General features: G+C 45.6%; 1 protein-coding gene across 1 annotated transcript in view; it reads left to right on the plus strand.

Moving 5' to 3' along the window:
* The window catches only part of PCSK6 (proprotein convertase subtilisin/kexin type 6), a 117,921-nt gene that overhangs the window by 60,809 nt on the left and 37,803 nt on the right, over positions 1–19,309 (plus strand). Inside the window, exons 10-12 of the mRNA XM_084817382.1 lie at positions 788–891; positions 6,141–6,258; positions 18,770–18,958. Of these exons, the coding sequence (XP_084673508.1) occupies positions 788–891; positions 6,141–6,258; positions 18,770–18,958 (411 nt within the window). The remainder of the gene's footprint in view (positions 1–787; positions 892–6,140; positions 6,259–18,769; positions 18,959–19,309) is intronic.

Raw genomic sequence — 19,309 nt, forward strand, 5'->3', positions numbered from 1 at the left:
TCTTCTATTGCTAAATGCTCTAATACAATTATAAAACCGACGCTCCAGATGCCTTAAGGAACACCTGCAGGGCAAATGGAACACAGGAAAATGTGATAGTGTGGAATTGCAATTCTTCCAAAGCTTTTGGCTTTTACAAAAACAACAACCCCAAAACAAACCAATTATCAGAGGCTAATACGCTTCCTGCTGTCACTCTGGAGAGGTCAAAGTGAACTGTATACTAAAATCTTCACACAGCCCGTCACTTGTAGGATTTCCCCCTACATTCTTCCTTCCCCAGAAGTGCCACACATCTGCTACCATAAACAAATACCTCAAGTTCCACCTGCTTTACAGGGCCTCATGTGGTGCTAGCCCATAAGTGGATCTGAATGAGATGGTAGAGCAGGGATTGGGAACGGGTGGCTCTCCAGATGTTGTTGCAATTCACCTCCCTTCACCATTGGCTATACTGGCTAAGGCTGATAGGAATTGCAGTCCAACAGCATCTGGAAGACTACACATTCCCCATCCCTGTGGTACAATCCTAAGGTGGTGCAATGGACTGCATTTATTTATTTAAAATTACTTTGAGGCTGCCCTAAGGATGTCACCCTGTTGAAGTGAAGTACATAATAAAAGTTGCCCACTCCTGCTGTCTCTCCCTTTGCTGCTGCTGTCTCTCACTTTGGCTGGCCCATTTCAAAATCCCACTGACAGCATAGCCAAGACTTGGTTCCTGAAATAAATAAATAAATAAATAAATAAATATATTTTCATTTGTCCTTCCTTCCATGAACTTTAGCCCCTTGCTGACCTGGCGCGATGTACAGCATCTGCTTGTTAAAACATCTAGACCAGTACACCTCATGGCCCCTGACTGGAAAACAAACGGAGCCGGACGTCGAGGTGAGACAATGTGAATATGTATTTGACTGGATTTGGGTTTCCACCAAACAGATGGGGAGATGTCTGTGAGGAACTCCTAGCCTAGCAGAAAGAGGAGATGGTGGTGTTAATTGCTAGAACACTGCTTAATAGGAATCCATGGAAATCTTTGGTGCCACGCTGAGTTGTCTTGAAAATTCACAGCTTAAATGTTCTGTTTTTTTCTTTTTCCTAACCAAAAAGGTATATTCTAGTAATTAGTGTTTAAGTGGTGCTTTAAGTATTTTAAGGGCTTTGCAGACATTCTCCCTTTTAGTTTTTTCAGTAATATTGTCCCCATATTGCAAATGGGCACTGGAAGCTAAAAGATAATCATGCCTTCCCTCTGTCTTCTCTCTCTCTCTCTCTCTCTCTCTCTCTGTCTCTCATCTATCTATATCTAATATCTATATCTAAATCAAATTAGGACTGGAATCCAATTAAAGAAATGTGTATGAATTAAAACTCGTATTATTTGATCTAACCATTTACATTTGCGAATGGATAAAAATGGTATTTCTGGAGCACGAAACATCTTCTCTTGGTTTTTAGATAATGCACAACCTGTTGTTGCAGGCTTCATCTTAAAGGCATTCCCTCTGCATGAGAGAAGGGGGAATGCATATTTTGAAAGGGTGCTTGCCATCTGTATTTTTATAAGAACATGATTAATAACAATTTTTAAAAAATGGTTGACTGATTAATTGGAGCCATTTTCTTAGTCCATTAAAGGTTTAACCAATTAATTGATTAATCATTGCACATATACAGTCAGGGCCAGAAATATTGGAACAAGGATAACTGTTTTGGCAGTTGGCCTCTGTACACCACCACACTGAAGTCGAAAGGAAACACACCCAGAAGTCAGGACTTTCAGCTGTAATTCAAGGGGTGTGACAAAAGTGGGGCACTAACCATTCAGGAAGGACAGCCAGTGGCATACACCCCCCCCCCATCGTTGGTGGCTCATAAGTAATGGAACGGATGGCTGACAAGCAGCTGCATGGCCAGGTGTGGCCTGTTTCCTGGGTACCCCATGACCAATCAATCAGATAAAAGGCTCAGAGGTGGTTATGAGTGTTACATGTGCATTTGGTAGCTGTTCACTGGAACTCCCAACATGAGATCCAAAGAGGTGTCCATGCTAGTGAAGGAGGCCATCATTAGGCTGAGGAAACAACATAAACCCATCAGAGACATAGCAAAAACAGTGGGAGTGGCCAACACAACAGTTTGGAACATCCTGAAAAAGAAGGAATTAACTGGCAAGGTCAGCAACAGCAAAAGGCCTGGCAGACCACGGAAGACAACTAAAGTGGATGACCGCAGAATTCCGCTCATGGTGAAGAGGAACCCTTTCACAACATCTAGCCAGGTCAAGAATGCTATTGCAGAGGTAGGCATGTCATTGTCAACAACTACAGTCAAGAGACAGCTTTATGAATGTAAATACAGAGGGTTTACAACAAGGTGCAAACCACTGGTAACGCTCAAGAACAGACAGGCCAGATTAGTCTTTGCCAGCAAACACCTAAAAAAGCCTGCCCAGTTCTGAAATAAGATTCTTTGGACTGATGAAAGCAAGATTAACTTGTACCAGAATGATGGGAAAAGTATGGCGAAGGAAAGGAACAGCTCATGATCCAAAGCATACCACATCATCTGTCAAACATGGTGGAGGCAGTGTTATGGCATGGGCATGTATGGCCGCCAATGGAACTGGGTCACTGGTGTTTATTGATGACCTGACTGCTGATAAAAGCAGCAGGATGAATTCTGAAGTATATAGGGCTATACTTTCTGCTCAGATTCAGCCGAATGCTGCCAAACTGATAGGACGCCGCTTCATATTGCAGATGGATAATGACCCCAAATATACAGCAAAAGCTACCCAAGAGTTTCTTCAGGCAAATAAGTGGGATGTTCTTCAATGGCCAAGTCAGTCACCTGATCTCCACCCAATAGAGCATGCTTTTCACTTACTGAAGGCAAGACTGAAGGCAGAAAGACCCACAAACAAGCAGCAGCTGAAGGCAGCTGCAGTAAAAGCCTGGCAAAGCATCTCGAGGGAGGAAACTCAGCCTTTGGTCATGTCCATGGGTTCCAGATGTCAGGCAGTCATTGACTGCAAAGGATTTTCATCCAGGTATTAAAGGCGATCCTTAAGTTTGAAATGATGTTGGTTTGTTCCATTACTTATGAGCCACCAATGATGGGTGTGTGTGTATGCCACTGGCTGTCCTTCCTGAATGGTTAGTGCCCCACTTCTGTCAAACCCCTTGAATTACAGCTGAAAGTCCTGACTTCGCTCCCATCTGGGTGTGTTTCCTTTCAACTTCAATGTGGTGGTGTACAGAGGCCAACTGCCAAAACAGTTATCCTTGTTCCAATATTTCTGGCCCTGACTGTATTTTGTGTGTCTGTATCTATATCTTAGGGATGCTGGAGAGTTTTGTTCAATCCGCATAATAGTAATTCAATTAGCAAACCAGCCAAATTCACAACTCACTGCCTGATACACAGATCAGAATGCAGTTACCCTTTGGATTGCATATTTCTCTGAATTTTTCAATGCTATTCTCAGTTTAAAAATGTGTAAATAAAAATATATTTTAGTGAAAATGTATATAAAAATGTGTTTAAGGAAATTATGTACAATTTAAGTGCAAATGTTTGCCTTGTTTAAAGAAAATATTCACAGAAAATGAGATCCAACAGATTCATGACTGAACACATGTGAAACTGACATGAACCAGAAATAGACCAATGCATCCTCCCCACCCTCCCTCCCTCCCTCCCTCTCATTCTCTGCCTCTCTGTGTGTGTCCATCTATTTCCGTATAAATATCAAAGAGAAGATTAACATCTGACTGAAAATAAGTACAATGGCTCAGTTCTGACTCCACACCAAACTATAGTTTGCTTCCATAATTTAGAACCAAAATTGTGCTTTGAGCTTCCAAATGCAAACAAACCATGCTTTAGAACTGCTTGTTTGCTTTCTTTTTCTGGTTGCTCAGCTTCTACATTTCTATGGTGTAGGTGCCATAGTGTAGGAGGAGAAACAACCATCCTTAATATGGTTTATAGGCTCCATACATCCAGTAATAAAAGGGCACCGTAGGATCAGCAGCAAAGACTGCCTTGATGGTCTTAAGGCTATATTTCAACACATTCTCAGTCAAGTTTGCTCAATTGATGAAGCAGACCCCTGAATGTTCATACCACAGCAGTTATAGTGAGTTTACAAACTTGGCTTTTACAGGGAAATTTCACCACTAGGTGAGAGATGTGTATGATTCTTCAGAGATTTCTTATTATTAGAAATGCATCTCCCCATATGACACTTGTGGGATTAAGTTAGAAGTCCAAATCAATATCCATTAAAGATTTCTGAGCTCTTCAGCCTGTGTATCCATTTCAAATAGCTCTTTCTATTATTTGCCCTGCAGCTCTGCCAAGGAAAATGATTACTGGCTGTTCTGAGGTCTGATAATCCTCTTAGAAGCCTTTTTTTTATCAAAGGGTATTTACGAGTTCCTGTCTATTTCAGCAGGCAAAATCCAAGCAGTGGCAAAAGATGCAAAAGAAAAATAGTGCTTTGAGAAGGCTTAACTTTCACTTAGTTGGAATGCTGGCTTGATCTGAGAAATTCCGGCCCTCATTTTTGTTATGTTTTGCTTGATATGACAAAACATTGTCAAGGCTCAGAACAAACCCTCGTCAAAATTAAATTCTTTCACCTGTTTACTTTCAGTGACCTTACAGTAAAATTTTTGGTGGCTTTTGAAAAAGAATAAACTGTAGCTTCTGGATTTTTCTCCTAGAAATGGAAGTTTGTTGTAATATATTGGGGATAAGTAAGTGTGTGCGCGGACGTGCCTGTGTGTGTGTGAGCAAGCGTGCATGCACATGCACCAAAGGAAAAATCTTTGAAATGTCAGTTTTTGGTGATTCTAATATCAGCATTGGTTTTCCCGTGCAATTTTACAGTCAAACTGAAAGCACAAAAGTTTTTTTTTAAAGTTTTTTTTACAGATACTGGTTGATTTCACTTTTATCTAAGAAACATTACCGATGCAAAGCAAGGTTTGACTTGGAGGTTATGCTACAGAGATGGTCCGATCCCAGTTCTTGACATAGCGGCATGTGATATGTAGGATATCAACTGTTCTGTCAGTTCAGTGCCCCGAAATAATAATATTTGTCTGGCCCTGTAGGCAGAAGTGTTTGAACAAATATTTTTAAGACTGCCCACCAGTGCAGTTAAATATACAGTTAACACACTCATACTGCTGGTTTGAATCAACTACATTTCAGACACATTCAAAACATTAGAGAATCAATGATAACCTCTCTTCCCTCCCATGATTTCAGAAAGTTTTTTGGTGTAAATATGCTGTGGCTGAAAACTTTGGCACAAGTGTGTCAAAAATAACTGAAAAGCTTGGAACAAGGAATGTTAATTCTAAAAAGCCCTTACAAAACTTTCCAAAATTAGCAATGGTGAAATATGCACTGGGAACTTTGCATCTGTGAAACTCTTTGCTTTGCTGACTTGCTTTACTACTGATTCCTGTGGCAATTTCGACATACACTGGATCAGAGCATTGTTCTATCTAGCCCAGTATTATCTGCTTTCATGGGCAACATCTCTCCAAAGTCAAGATCTTTTCCGTCATTGACATCCTTTAAGCTGGTGATGCTAGGCATTGAAACATGGCTTTCTGTCTGCAATCACACCCCTCTTTTAAAACAAAGAGAGGAACAGTCACTTTAAAAAGAGTTTCTATGTGCATGCACAATGTGAAATGTGGGGCAATAGAGGCAGTTCCAGTAGGGACTTTTTGTTTTGCCTTTTGACTGTTGAAAACCAAAAGACAGAGTAACTTGATTTTAAAGTGTGTGTGTGTGTGTGTGTGTGTGTGTGTATATATATATATATATATATAGTATAACATGGCATGACTATGGGGGGGGATGGGGGGAATATTGAAAAAAGGTTACAAAATAGGGGGGTAGCTCAAATTCCACAGTAAAACAAAGCAAGGGGAGGCATGGGGGAGAGAAAATGAAGGCAGGGAGAGACCATGACATCAGAAGAATAGGAACCGGAGTGGTAGCTATGCGAAATAGATTAATATTTATGATTTAAAGCCTATCTTTGTAGGTTGTGAACAATAACAGTTCTTTGATAAACCAGTCAGGCTCTGAGACACCTGTCTTTTCAGTTAGCCATTTGTATGGATTTGGTCTGGTCGATGCAGAAGCTCTTGTTGTCGAAGGCAAGAAGTGGCGAACGGTCCCTGCCCAGCACATTTGTTTTGGAACCTCAAATAAGAAACCTTGGTGAGTATTAATGAATGTTAGCTTCTCTTTCCTACATCTGTAGGACTTTCTCAGCAGAGCTAAGTGTGTTATATATTTTTCTACAAACGGTCCCAGAGATTTTGTTGTGGACTCACAGATAGATTCTCCTGTGAAAGGAGAGAGACTGAGCCCTTCCCCCCTTCGAATAGGCAGCTTTGCCTATGCCTAAGTGTGTGGGGTGTTGACAGTACCTATGTTTTAATATGCATTGAGGAGGGAAAGACTCAGCACTTAAGGCCAGAAATTTCATTCTCCATTCTATAAGTGGCCTGGTTCTAACATAATGCACAATCAGGATTAGTAGTAACCATGGCTGGGTGCCTTAACCCTGGTCAGGTTATGACTATGAATGGCTTAAGACAGTGTTTCCCACGCTGTGGAGAAGGAACATAGGAACACAGGAAGCTGCCTTATACTGAGGCAGACCACCGGTCCATCTAGCCCAGTATTGTCAACCCTGTCTGGCAGTGGCTGTCCAAGGTTTCTGGCAGCGGTTTTTCTAGCCCTACCCAGAGATCCTGGGGACAAAGCTGGGATCTTCTGTCTGCAAACCAGGTGCTCTACCACTCAGCTAGACCTCAGCGCAGTGGCATGAGATGCCCTTGCCAGGAAGTGGAGAGAGTGTGGAGGGTTTCCAACATGACCACTAACAGTCAAGCATTTGTGATTTTCCTCAGCTGTGTGGATAATTTAGGTTAACCTTTCCAGATGCGTAGCAAGAGGGAGGGAACATCATTCTCCCCCCCCCCCCCGCACACACACTTAAAGCTGCCCCTCCCACTACAATATGCCTGCTTCTCCTCTACGCCCAGGCTCCAGGGCAGCTGAGCAAATAGTGGCAGCCCAGTAGGAATTAGCAGTAGGCTAGCAACCCTGTCCCTCTTGCAATAGCACAGGCCAGGCACTGGTGGAAGGGAAGTTGCTGCTGCTGCTTCATTATGCTGCACCAGCTATCCCAACCATCAGTTTGGGGAGCATCTGAAACTGAATGGGAGGACCACTGGGAACCCCATGTAACCCGTAGGATATAAGTAAAATCAATAAATACTTTTAAAGAAAAAGAGAGCACAGCAAATCCCCCACCCCACTCTCGGCTCGCCCACTTTTGACTCATTATAAGTAATATATATGGAGAGTGAACTCAGTTCTCCAAGTGCTGGCCCTTACATAGCCAAAACAGCACAATCCACGCACAAGGGTGAGGTCTCAGCAGCTTGGGGGAACTCCCAAGATTTGCAGAAGTACAAAAAAGCTTTAGAAGGAGGAACATTCTAAGCCCAGGGGTGGGGGTGGGGGGGAATCAAAACAGTCCAAGGAGGACTGAGCATGCTCAGTGGACACAAAATGCTGGCTGGTTTGTGGGGGGGGGGGAAGGGGGGAGAGATGGAAAACCAGAGTGGCTGGAACTCTGAACAGGAACTCACCGTCCTGCAAGCCTATGGTACAGGCCCCACTTGTCAATAATAAAACTGATGAGGGCCCCCAAGAAAGCCAAGTGCATTTTAGAATGCAAGCCCGTGTCCAATGACTTTGAAAATCCCTGGCAAGAGATGAAAAACTATGGTATCCTCACTGGGGTTTAACAGGCTCCCTTGTGTGGTTTGGCCCAGGTTAGCATCTGTAAACACCCAGCCATGGAACTGTTAGGTTACCCTGGTGGGCTTATTCTTGGTGGGGCTACAAGGACAGACACATTCCTAGATCTTCTCTCCCACTCCCTTCTCCTCCTTGAGCTATACCCTTAACATTTTCATTGTTTCTTTTTCTTTCCAAGTTTGTTTTCTGATGGTACATCTTGGTGCAACTTTCGTCTTGACAACTGGTTCTAATTACTGAACTGCATAAACTTTTTCTGAACCCTGAGGATAACTGGAAGTTGGTTCAGCTTTGCCTTGATCCATGTTCCCTGCTTGTGCAAGCAGCATCCCTCCCTTCTTCCTCTTCTGGGGTGGGGTTAGGTTACAACAGAAAAATATGGAGCTATTAGATGTAGCCAAACAGGACCTCCATTTCTGTGGGCCAGTGCTCCTACATGGATGTTGCTTAAGTGTACGTCCGCAAGCTGTGCCAGATCCGAAGAGTCAGTGTGGTGTAGTGATTACAGCAGTGGTGGGCAGACTATAAGCTTGTGGGCTCTGCTTTGTTTTTCACTAGAGGCCAGGGATCCACCAAGTAGAGCCTGGCACAGAAGACATACACTTAAAACGAAAGAATTTTGAGCCCAGGAATTTGTTTTGAGTACCAGAACTGAACGGAGCTCACAGGCCTTTCATGCAACAATCCTCTCCTGGTTACCTGAAACTATCTTCATTTCAGTAGAATAATTTGGTGGGGCTGTGGTTGTTTTGTTGCTGCGATTGTTAAATGATTGGGAGTCAGAAATCCTTGCTGACCTACTGCGAATCACCCAGAGATCTTCAAGCAGATCCAGATCTATCTTTTGTCCACCCCTGGATTAGATTGTTGGACTAGGACTGGGAGTTCAAATGTCCCATTAGTCATTAAAAGTTGACCTTGGACCAGTCACACACCCTCAGCCTAACCTACCTCACAGGGTTGTTGTGAGGATAAAATGAAGGGAGGACCATGTGTGCTGCCCTGAGGTCCTTCAAGGAAGATACAAATACAATACATAAACCTGAAGAGGTGGAGGAATGACACTCATTTGTAATGATAATATTTTATTTATAAAGCACCTAAGGACACAACCCTATCTGGCTGCCACCCATTAGAAGGAAGCCTCCGATCTTGGAAGCTTCTGAATATCCAGTGCCCAGCTGGGCTGCTGCTACCAGGGCAGGAGGAGCCATGGAGAAGATTTTCCCCTTGCTGTCCTCCTTTTTGTAAGATTTCCCCTAGAAGGGCCTTTTCGTATCCTGGCCTCTCCTCTCCTCCCTGCCCACCGGAACGGCCCACTTTTGACCTCTATGCGGTCATCTGAGGCTGCTTTTGTGACCTCAGAAAGCAGGTGCCACAGTTCTTTGCATGACAGCGAGGAAGGGGAGTGAGGAGGGATCGGATCCTTAAGTCCCCTTCCCGAAGTCGTAGCAGTGACTATGGCTTTGCAAGTGGGAATATGAAAAATCCAGTCTGGGGATTCTGCCAGATTCTGATCTGGAAGTCGGGGGTATATCCACCCCCCCCCCCTTGTCATGGTCAGATCACTATCTGGTGACGTTAGACTTCTCGGTTCCACAACCCCTCCGCAGGGGTGGAGGACGCATTAAAATGCTCTGCCCCAGCCGTCTTATGTATCTGAATGTGCTTGGGGATTCTCTGGAACAGGCCAAAGGCCACTCGGTCGAGACCGTGGTGGGTGGCTGGAATGCCGTAATCACTGGGGCATTAGATCAGGTGGCTCCGAAACGCCCCCCCCCCCCGAACAGGGCTCGGACTGCACGATGGTTCAATCCGCGGTTATGAGCTCTGAAACAGGAGGTGAGACGGCTAGAGCGCGGGTGGTGGAAGTCTCGCTCCAAAGACGATCAGACATGGGCTAGAGCTGCATCTTCAGCCTATCATGTGGCGGTGAAAGCAGGAATATTATGCTGCCTCTGTCGCGTCTGCAGAGTGCTGTCCCAGGAGCCTGGTTGGTCCAGTTGCTCCAGAACCGCTGGAGCATTCTAAGGCCTCCTGTGAGGCCTTGGCAAGGCACTTTGCAGAAAAAATTGATCGGATTAGGAGTGTTATTCCGTGAGCTGTGGATATAGTTAGTGAGCAAGAGGCAGTCTGTGGCAAACCAGTTTTGTGGGATCGGTTCCAGTTGCTTCTTCTGATGAAGTGGACAAGCTGCTTTCATCTGTAAGGCTGACCACCTGCTTACTTGATCCTTGCCCATCTTGGCTCATTATGAGCTGCAGAGAGAGGCTGGATGAGGGGATCAGGGCTGTGGTGAACGCCTCCCTTGAGGAGGGAGTGATGCCATCAGCCCTCAAAGAGGCAGTGATAAGACCGCTTTTCAAAAAGCCCTCCTTGGATCCCCAAGTTCTGAACAACTTTCGCCCAGTCTCGAATCTGCCATTTTGGGGCAAGGTGATTGAGTGGGTGGTGGCGATGCAGTTGAAGGCACACTTGGAAGAAGCCGATTATCTAGATCCATTTCAGTCGGGCTTCAGGCCTGGGCATGGGACAGAAACGGCCTTGGTCGCCTTGGTGGATGATATGAGGAGGGCTCTGGATAGGGGTGAATGCTCCTTCCTTGTTCTCCTCGACCTCTCAGCGGCTTTTGATACCGTTAGCCACGGTCTCCTCCTGGACTGCCTGGAGGGGTTGGGCATTGGAGACACCATATTACGGTGGTTCCGGTCCTTCCTCTCTGGCAGGTACCAGAGGGTAGCCCTGGGAGAGGAGGTTTCGGACCCATGGCTGCTCACTTGTGGGGTGCCACAGTGTTCCATCCTCTCCCTGATGCTATTTAACATCTATGTGAAGCTGCTGGGGGCTATCATCAGGAGGTATGGGATGCAGTGTCATCAGTTGGCCGTAGAATCCCTGTCCAAATGTCTGGAGATGGTGAGTGGCTGGATGGGGAGGAATAAGCTGAAGCTGAACCCTGACAAGACCAAGGTACTTTTGGTGGGAGACAAGAGGAGGCTGGGGGATGTTGACCTGGTGTTGAATGGGGTACGGCTATCCTTGAAAAACCAGGTCTGCAGCTTGGGGGTCATCTTAGACTCCCAGCTGTCCATGGAGGCTCAGGTGTCAGCTGTGAGCCGGACAGCGCTGTACCAACTCCATCTGATACGGTGGCTGTGCCCCTACCTTCCCGACCATCTGCTCCCATCAGTAGTACATGCCCTGGTCTCCTCTCGTTTAGACTACTGTAATGCGCTTTATGTGGGGTTACCCTTGAAGACGGTTCGGAAGCTGCAGCTGGTACAGAACGTGGCGGCTCGCCTGATTAAAGGCAGCCGCCGGCGAGATCACATCACTCCAGTGCTGAAGGAGCTGCACTGGTTACCAGTTGTTTTCCAGGCCAAATTCAAGGTGTTGGTTTTGACCTTTAAAACCTTATATGGTTCCGGCCCAGCCTATCTCAAGGAGCGCCTCCAGCAACACCAGATAGGTCGCTCAACAAGATCAGCCTCGGATGGCCTTTTCTCTGCCCCATCAGCCAGAACAGCTAGGCTGGTGAGGACAAGGGAGAGGGCCTTCTCTGTGGTGGCCCCCACTCTGTGGAACTCCCTCCCTAGGGAACTCCGCCATGCCCCCTCTTTAATAAGCTTCTGCCACGCACTAAAAACGTGGTTGTTCAGGCAGGCATTTGGGGTTGGTTAGGGTAATTTTAGAAATGTGATGTTTTTAATGTTGAATGTTATTGTTTTGAACTGTTTTTAATGTTATACATTGCCCAGAGTGGCTGGGTGACCAGCCAGATGGGCGATTAATAAATTTAATAAATAAATAAAATCCTATCATCCCTCGGATGCTCTTCAGAGGCCATAGGATTGCTCTATCCATGTGCTAAGTACTAACATAGGCCGTGCCTAACAGGCTTACAATCTAAAGAAATAATTATTGTTTCTTTGTACCCTGCTCATCCGCTCAAAGCACCCAGGGCAGCTTTACAGCATAAATATATACAACACCCCGAAAGATAAATGACAATATCAAAGTTCAACGTTAAAACCAACGATTTCAATCTATCAACAGCAACCCAAATACAATATAAAAGAAAAGAGCAGCAAAAGTATACATTAACGTTCGTATAACTTAGAACATTGAAAGTGCATTGTGTACATTACCTCAGTAGTCATTATGTCTCTGTAAGAAAGCGGGATTATTGTCCACATATCACAGGTGTGAGCGAGGCAAGATTTGAACAGGGGACTGAGTGTTTCACAGTTCGATCTTTTAGCTGCTGTGCTACTCTGTGCAGCACCAGGAGTCCCAACCCAGGGAGTGAGCCACTGGCCTGCTTTCTTCCATATTTTTATTTATTTTTATTCATTACATTTCTATACTGCCCAATAGCTGAAGCTCTCTGGGCAGTTCACAACAATTAAAATCACAAAATGCATCATTAAATACGATATACAATGTAAAGACTTAAATATAAAGGTGCAAAACACAATCAAACCTAGCAGCAATTCCGAAATTTAAAATAGAATAACAGGGCTAAAACAACAGAGCTAAAAGACTAAAAAGCCTGGGAAAATAAAAAAGGTCTTCACCTGGCGCCAGAAAGACCCTCTTGCCAGGCCAGCCTCTCTGGGGAGCTCATTCCACAACTGGGGTGCCACAGCAGAAAAGGCCCTCTTCCTGGTGAGTCACCCACCTCACTTCCTTTGGCAGGGGCTCTTGGAGAAGGATCGCCAAAGGTGATCTTAAAGTCTAGGCAGGTACATATGGGAGGAGACGATCTTTCAGATAACCTGGGCCCAAGTCATTTAGGGCTTTGAATGTTAATACCAGCACTTTGAATCAGGCCCAGAAATGTACCGGCAGGATGTAGCCCTGTACTTCAGTGTGCCACTGCAGAAAGCTGCAGTACGCCCTCTCTGGCCATCAGGTGATACCAAGGGGCCAATAAGGTCCCACCTACTCCTATAAAGCTGCTAACTCTGACTTGGCTGTTCAGGTTGAGCAACATCCTCAGGCACAGACTGACCTCTGATTGCCCCTTTCCTTTCTCCCCAACGTATGTATCTGTTTGCCTCCAGACTACCAACTCCTTAAATTAATTATTTATTATATTCCTGGATATATCTGCACCAGTTTTTTTATGACTCATTCTCCATCTGGAATACCAGTAATGCGTCTCCAACTTGACTTGTAAGCCATCCAAAAACTGTGTTATTGTGCTTTGGGATCTTCCAATCCGCAGCTAGTCAGTGAGGATAACATAATTTTCGATCTTCCTCCTCCATCTCGGCCTTCCCCCCGCTGCTCGTACCCTGTGTCAATATTTTCCCCAGTCGAGTGGGACGGTTGAGGAGTAATGTCCTAGGCTTAATTCAAGCTGCGACTCCCTGATGCTGTTAGATCCCCGGTTGTAGCCCCAGCAAGCAGAAAATGCCACACTGGCTCTCAGCCTCGTGGCTCAACAGGAGATTCTCTGATTACCTTGATAGCCAGTTCCGCTCCTGGACCGCAGCCAGTTCACCAACTTGTGATGAGCCATATAGATAAGGATATGGAAGGATGTTGCCCAATCCACCAGGACAACTACGGGCAGCTGTGCTTGGTGCTGCCTACATTGCTTCTTCAGCCTTAAGAACAAATGTTTGCTGTCACATGAATAGATACAGGCCATTGACTGAGATCCAGGAAGATTTCTGTATGGACACCTTGTGTTTTTCATGGCTGTCTTGCTTATTGAACCAGGCATTCTTTGAAGGAAGCCAACAGTCTGATTGCATTACAGTAACACAATATAATTTAAATCTCAACATCGCAACATTTTATTGCAAGTGACTGCTGCTGCCCACAAGGTTTATCATAGAATTATAGAATAGTAGGGTTGGAAGGGGCCTACAAGGCCATCGAGTCCAACCACCTGCTCAATGCAGGAATCCAAGTCAGAGCATCCCTGACAGATGGCTGTCCAGCCTCATCTTGAATGCCCCCAGTGTGGGAGAGCCCACTACCTCCTTAGGGAATTGGTTCCATTGTTGTCTTGCTCTAACAGTGAGGACGTTTTTCCTGATGTTCAGCCGGAATCTGGCTTCCTGTCACTTGAGCCCATTATTCCATGTCCTGCACTCTGGGATGATCGAGAAGAGATCCTGGCCTTCCTCTCTGTGACAGCCTTTCAAGTCCTTGAAGAGCGCTATCCTATCTCCCCTCAGTCTTCTCTTCTCAAGGCTAAACATGCCCAGTTCTTTCAGTCTCTCTTCACAGGGCTTTGTTTCCAGTCCCTTGATCATCTTTGTTGCCCTCCTCTGAACCCTCTCCAGTTTGTCTGCATCCTTCTTAAAATGTGGTGCCCAGAACTGGACACAGTACTCCAGATGAGGCCTAACCAGTGCTGAGTAGAGGGGAACTAGTACTTCCCGGGATTTGGAAGCTATGCTTCTATTAATGCAGCCCAAAAGAGCATTTGCCTTTTTTGCAGCCACATCACGTTGTTGGCTCATATTCGGCTTGTGATCGACAACAATTCCAAGATCCTTCTTGTTTGTAGTGTTGTTGAACCACGTATCCCCCATCTTGTAACTGTGCATTTGGTTTCTTTTTCCTAGGTGCAGAACTTGGCATTTATCCCTATTAAATGTCATTCTGTTGTTTTTTGCCCAGCGCTCAGGTCTATCAAGATCACTTTGAATTTTGTTTCTGTCTTCCAAAGTATTAGCTATCCCCCCCAATTTTGTGTCATCTGCAAATCTGATCAGCATTTAGTTTAGATGCTTTTATTACATGGAGCTCAGCTATGTGTGTTGTGAACCTCTATTCAGAAGTGGTCAGGCATGGTGGCATCAAGACTGTTGACAAACAGTGGGGCTGGAGCCAGAAACCCCCAGATCTGCTCAGTTGCCAGGGTTGCAGGACAAAGGGTCTTCTGAGTAGAGATGTGAAGGGTTGGGGAAAAACCTGGGAAAAACCAGGGAAAGACCAGAAGAATTCAGGAAAAACATTTTTTCCCAAATTTCCCAAATTGTTTTCTTTCCCTCACCTAGTATTTTTCTGGGTCCAAGGCCTTCACGTCTCTACTACCAGGCCCTGGAGTGACTCCGTGCATCCGGTCTTGACCAGGAAGGATTGTAAAGGTTTCCTGTTCAGGATGGGCCTTTGGCTGAGCAACAACAGTATTCCCTGTGCCTGACACTGGTTTGTGATTCTGAGCTCTTGGTTCCTGGCTTTCATTCAGCAGTTGCCCACAGCTGAGCTCTGGGATTAGGGCCAAAGCTCCAAGCAATAAGGGCTTCTAAATGTTACCGGCCAGCCGGTGATCATTACAGTACCTAAATGCCCCATAAACATCATGGGATTTCTCCTCAGAAAACCCGAGGAAAACAATACACATCATTGTCGTCATTCGGAGGTCACCAGAAAGAGGTCTGTTTTCTACTCAGAAAGATTAGTCGTTCAGACACAAGAGATAGTCCAATACTGCTCACTACATCACACTCATAAACGCCTTTGTCCTAATCCAGTCGTCTGTTTTACTTATTAAAGCAAAAGTACTTTATTTTATTTTAGATCCACCAAATGGCTCTCTGTCTCTTTCACACACAAATAGAAATATTAACAAGAGCCATGAGAAGAACAGCAGGCAGATAGCAGTAAAACCTGGTCTTAAACTAAATAGAAAATCTGATGTTAAAGCAGAGGAAGGACAGTGAACCAGCATAAATGGCCAATAACATTAACCACTAAACAATATTAAATTTTCTGAGAACTGAACCCTGAGAGTGACTGCAAGAAGAAGTTTATGTAGTTCAGTTTTAACCTGCCATTGAAAGAGTAAAAGCATTAGTGCCTTCCACACTGGTCGGGGGAAGGTATTCCATACATGAGGCACTAACAGTGAGAAGGGCCCATTCCTGGTCACCACATCCCTAATTTCTCCTTGTGTGGGCACCCAGAGGAGAGTCCCTGAAGCAGATTTTAAGTTTAGGACAGGTTCATATCAGAGAAAGTGGTCCTTTAAATACTCTAGTTCAAAGCTGTTAGAACTTTAAAGGTCGTAAGAACATAAGAAGGAGGGGCCGTAGTTCAGTGTGATGGAGCGCATGCTTTGCGCACAGAAGGTCCCTGGTTCGATCCCTGGCTTCTCCAGGTAGGGCAAGGAAAGAATCCTGCCTGAAACCCTGGAGTGCCGCTGCCAGTCAGTGTCGACAGTACTGGGCTAGATGGGCCAGTGGTCTGGCTCAGTATAAGGCAACTTCCTGTGTTCCTAAGAAGAGTCATGTGAGATCAGACCCAGGGTCCACCTAGTCCAGCATTCTGTTCACACAGTGGCCAACCAGCTGCCCACGGGAAACCCACAAGCAGGACATGAGTGCAACAGCACCCTCCCGCCCATGTTCTCCATCAACTGGTGTACATAGGCATACTGCCTCTGATATTGGCAGTAGCACATAGCCATCAGGACTAGTAGCCATTGATAGCCTTCTCCAGGAATTTGTCCAGCCTCCTTTTAAAGCCCTCCAAACTGGTGGCCATCACTATGTCTTGTGGTAGCAAATTCCATAGTTCAACTATGCGCTGTGTGAAGAACTCCTTCCTTTGATCTGTCCCGAATCTCCCACCAATCAGCTTCATGGGATGACCCCAGGTTCAAGGCCAGTCCCTCAAAGACCATAAACTTGCTTGAAACCAGTGCAGATGCTTGAAAAAAGTGCTACATGCTGTGGTAGGCATAGAAACTCTGATCTACACACAGAAATTTTAGTTCACATATCCTCATTCCTTTCAGCAAAGGGGGAGGCTCCCTAGGAGAATTTCTTTACAGGCTCACAGCTGAGCCCTGCAGTGTTACAATGGGGACATCCATATTCAGGAGCTCTGTGTTGCAGCGCAAACATAGGGGTTCCAGATGTAGATGGTAAACCCCACTGATTTCAATAGGAAGTTTTTTCACACAACAGGGTTAGGATTTGGTTGAGAACATTGCTTTCTTGGCCTTATGCAGGATGTCCATGTTTTGGATCAGGATGCTACAGCTGATGCCTGCTTAAATGGCAAGTTGAGGGCACTTGAGCAAAACTTCATCTTGAAATCAGTTCAAGCTGCGTGCAAATAATATTTTGAAGTCTCCTTGTAAAAAGAAAAAGAAAAAACTCTCTCCCTGGGAAATGACATCACTGTTTATGGCTTTCATTGATTCTTCCTTTATGAGTAAGGCGAAATAAAAGACAGACGACGTAATTCTCATGAGGATCCTTCGCCATATGCTCTGAAGCATCCCCAGAGCAAGTCTGGGACTAACGAGCACCTCCCTCCCAATAAATTAGACATTAACAACAACCTCTGGACCTTGTGCTGGGAATTGGCTTGTTGCTGGTGGGTGGTGCCTGTATAGCAGAAATGATGGTATCTGAAAGTATGAAATCTTCAACTGAAAGAGATCCAAGAATGCTGTTGAGACTGGCTCCTCTCTTCAAGAGGGTATTATTAAGACCAGTTTTGGGCTGACGCTTTAATTTCACAAGGAAAGGGTCCAAAAGAAATTCCAAGGACAGACCATCAGCATCCCTTCCTGACCCAAATAAAGCCCTTTGGTCCCAAGGCAAGGTTTGAAGGCACGTGATGCTGAAGCTAAGCTGGTCTAGGACTGGTCAGTGCCTGGATAGGAACCCACCAGGAACTCCTACACTGTGGTATAGCTAGGGCCACGATATATTAAAGGGGCCCCACAGCCCCAAGTGACCACCCAGAAAGGGGCACATAATGGGGCAGCGTCAAACAGGCCTGGCGTTGGAACCCGGGCCAGCATGGGCATGCTGGGGCCCACTGGAGCTGACTCTGCTCACCCCAGGAACTTTTCACTCTTTTTAAAAACATGTTAAAGTCGGAGGCGGCATGTATGTGTGATTACAGATGCTCATCTGTTTTATTTTTACTTTTAAGTCAGGGGTGGGGAACCTCTTCCAGCCTTAGGCCGAATTCAGTTTCAGAGACTCTCCTGGGGGACGTATTCCAGTGGTGGGTGGAGCCAAAGGCAAAGTGGGTAGGGCCAAAGGCAATAGGGGTGTGGCCAAAAGCAGCATATTTCAGCTTAAAGCTCTTACTGCCCGTTGCTAAAGCCTGAGAAGAGGCATTTCAAGCTTTTAGAATGGGGAAAAAACTGCACCAAAGCTAGGAAACCACCAAACAATTGGTGGTCAGGGAAAAGGGGGTGGTCCCCAGGGAACGAGGTGGGGCCTTCTGCGGACCCCTGGAGGGCCAGATTTGACCCCAGGGCCCAAGGGTCTGCACCTCTACTTTAAATATATATTATCCTTTTCTACAAGAAGGGTGGATGTTATTCCCAATTAAATGTGTTTAGCATCAGGGCAGCAGAAGCAAACTCCATTTTATTCCAGCAGTCATGATGGTGTTTTGTTTTATGTGAGTTTAAAATGCCAAACTGCCCATGCTCAAGAGTATTACTTTTTTAAAAAAATCAGGTTTAGCAAACAGTTTGCTTGTTTGCTCTACTATATCGGGAATGCGGAAGCAGTTGTCAGACATGGGATGGCGGTGGGGGGAGAGGAGAGAAATTGAAGTTGTATACCACGCATCTTAAGTGATATAACGTTGCTGTCTAAAGGAGGGCTCCTGTAAGAACGTTAACTCCAGGGTCTAAAATTACCTCGCTGCACCACTGTTCCCATCTGTGCTACCTTCGGTTTCATGAAGGAAGAAAGGCTTCCGAATTATAAATGAATAAGTAAAATAAACACGCCCAGGTAACAATGCAGATTGTTATTGGAACTGGACGTGGTGGAGTTTAGTTAACCACCAGAATCTCTCATCCACTCCACTTTGACTTAGGGTAAGCCCATCCCATAAGGATTCTTTGCTCCTGGTCAATGTAGGCTTTCCTCTATTTCTGCTCATTTAGGTTCATCCCCGCCAACAAGACTTTGCGGACAGTGACTGTTACCAGTGCCTGTGCTGACCAACCTGACCATCACATAGCCTACCTGGAGCATGTCATTGTCCGAGTGTCAATTGCGCATCCTCGACGGGGAGACCTGCAGATAAACCTGACATCTCCTTCTGGAACAAAGTCCCAGCTCCTGGCAAGAAGGTGAGCTGAACTGACTGTCTCTGCCCCAATACACTTGCACTCCGGAGCATTTGCGGCGAGGGCGGGCTACGGCAAGGGGACTTACTAGGTCTCACCGACCAGACTGCCAGGGGGCAACTCTCCCTGCTGGTAGGGGGAGAGTCTAAATCTTGCCAGAGGGCAAGCCACAGGAGACTGCAGCTCTGCTGGGCCTGCACAGGGATGCCAGCTCTTGATAAAGAGCCTGGTAAGGGGGAGATTGCTCCGGCAAGGCTGTGAGATCGTGAGTTGCTGAAAAAGACCTGGAGTGAGTTGGGAATCCTACTTCCAGATCTTTAAGCCACAATCAGTAGCTTAAACAGAGCCAGTGTG

This window comes from Heloderma suspectum, chromosome 11 (genome assembly GCF_057233095.1).
Source record: "Heloderma suspectum isolate Gila_16-S chromosome 11, 16-S_ref, whole genome shotgun sequence".
Lineage (NCBI taxonomy): Eukaryota > Metazoa > Chordata > Lepidosauria > Squamata > Helodermatidae > Heloderma > Heloderma suspectum.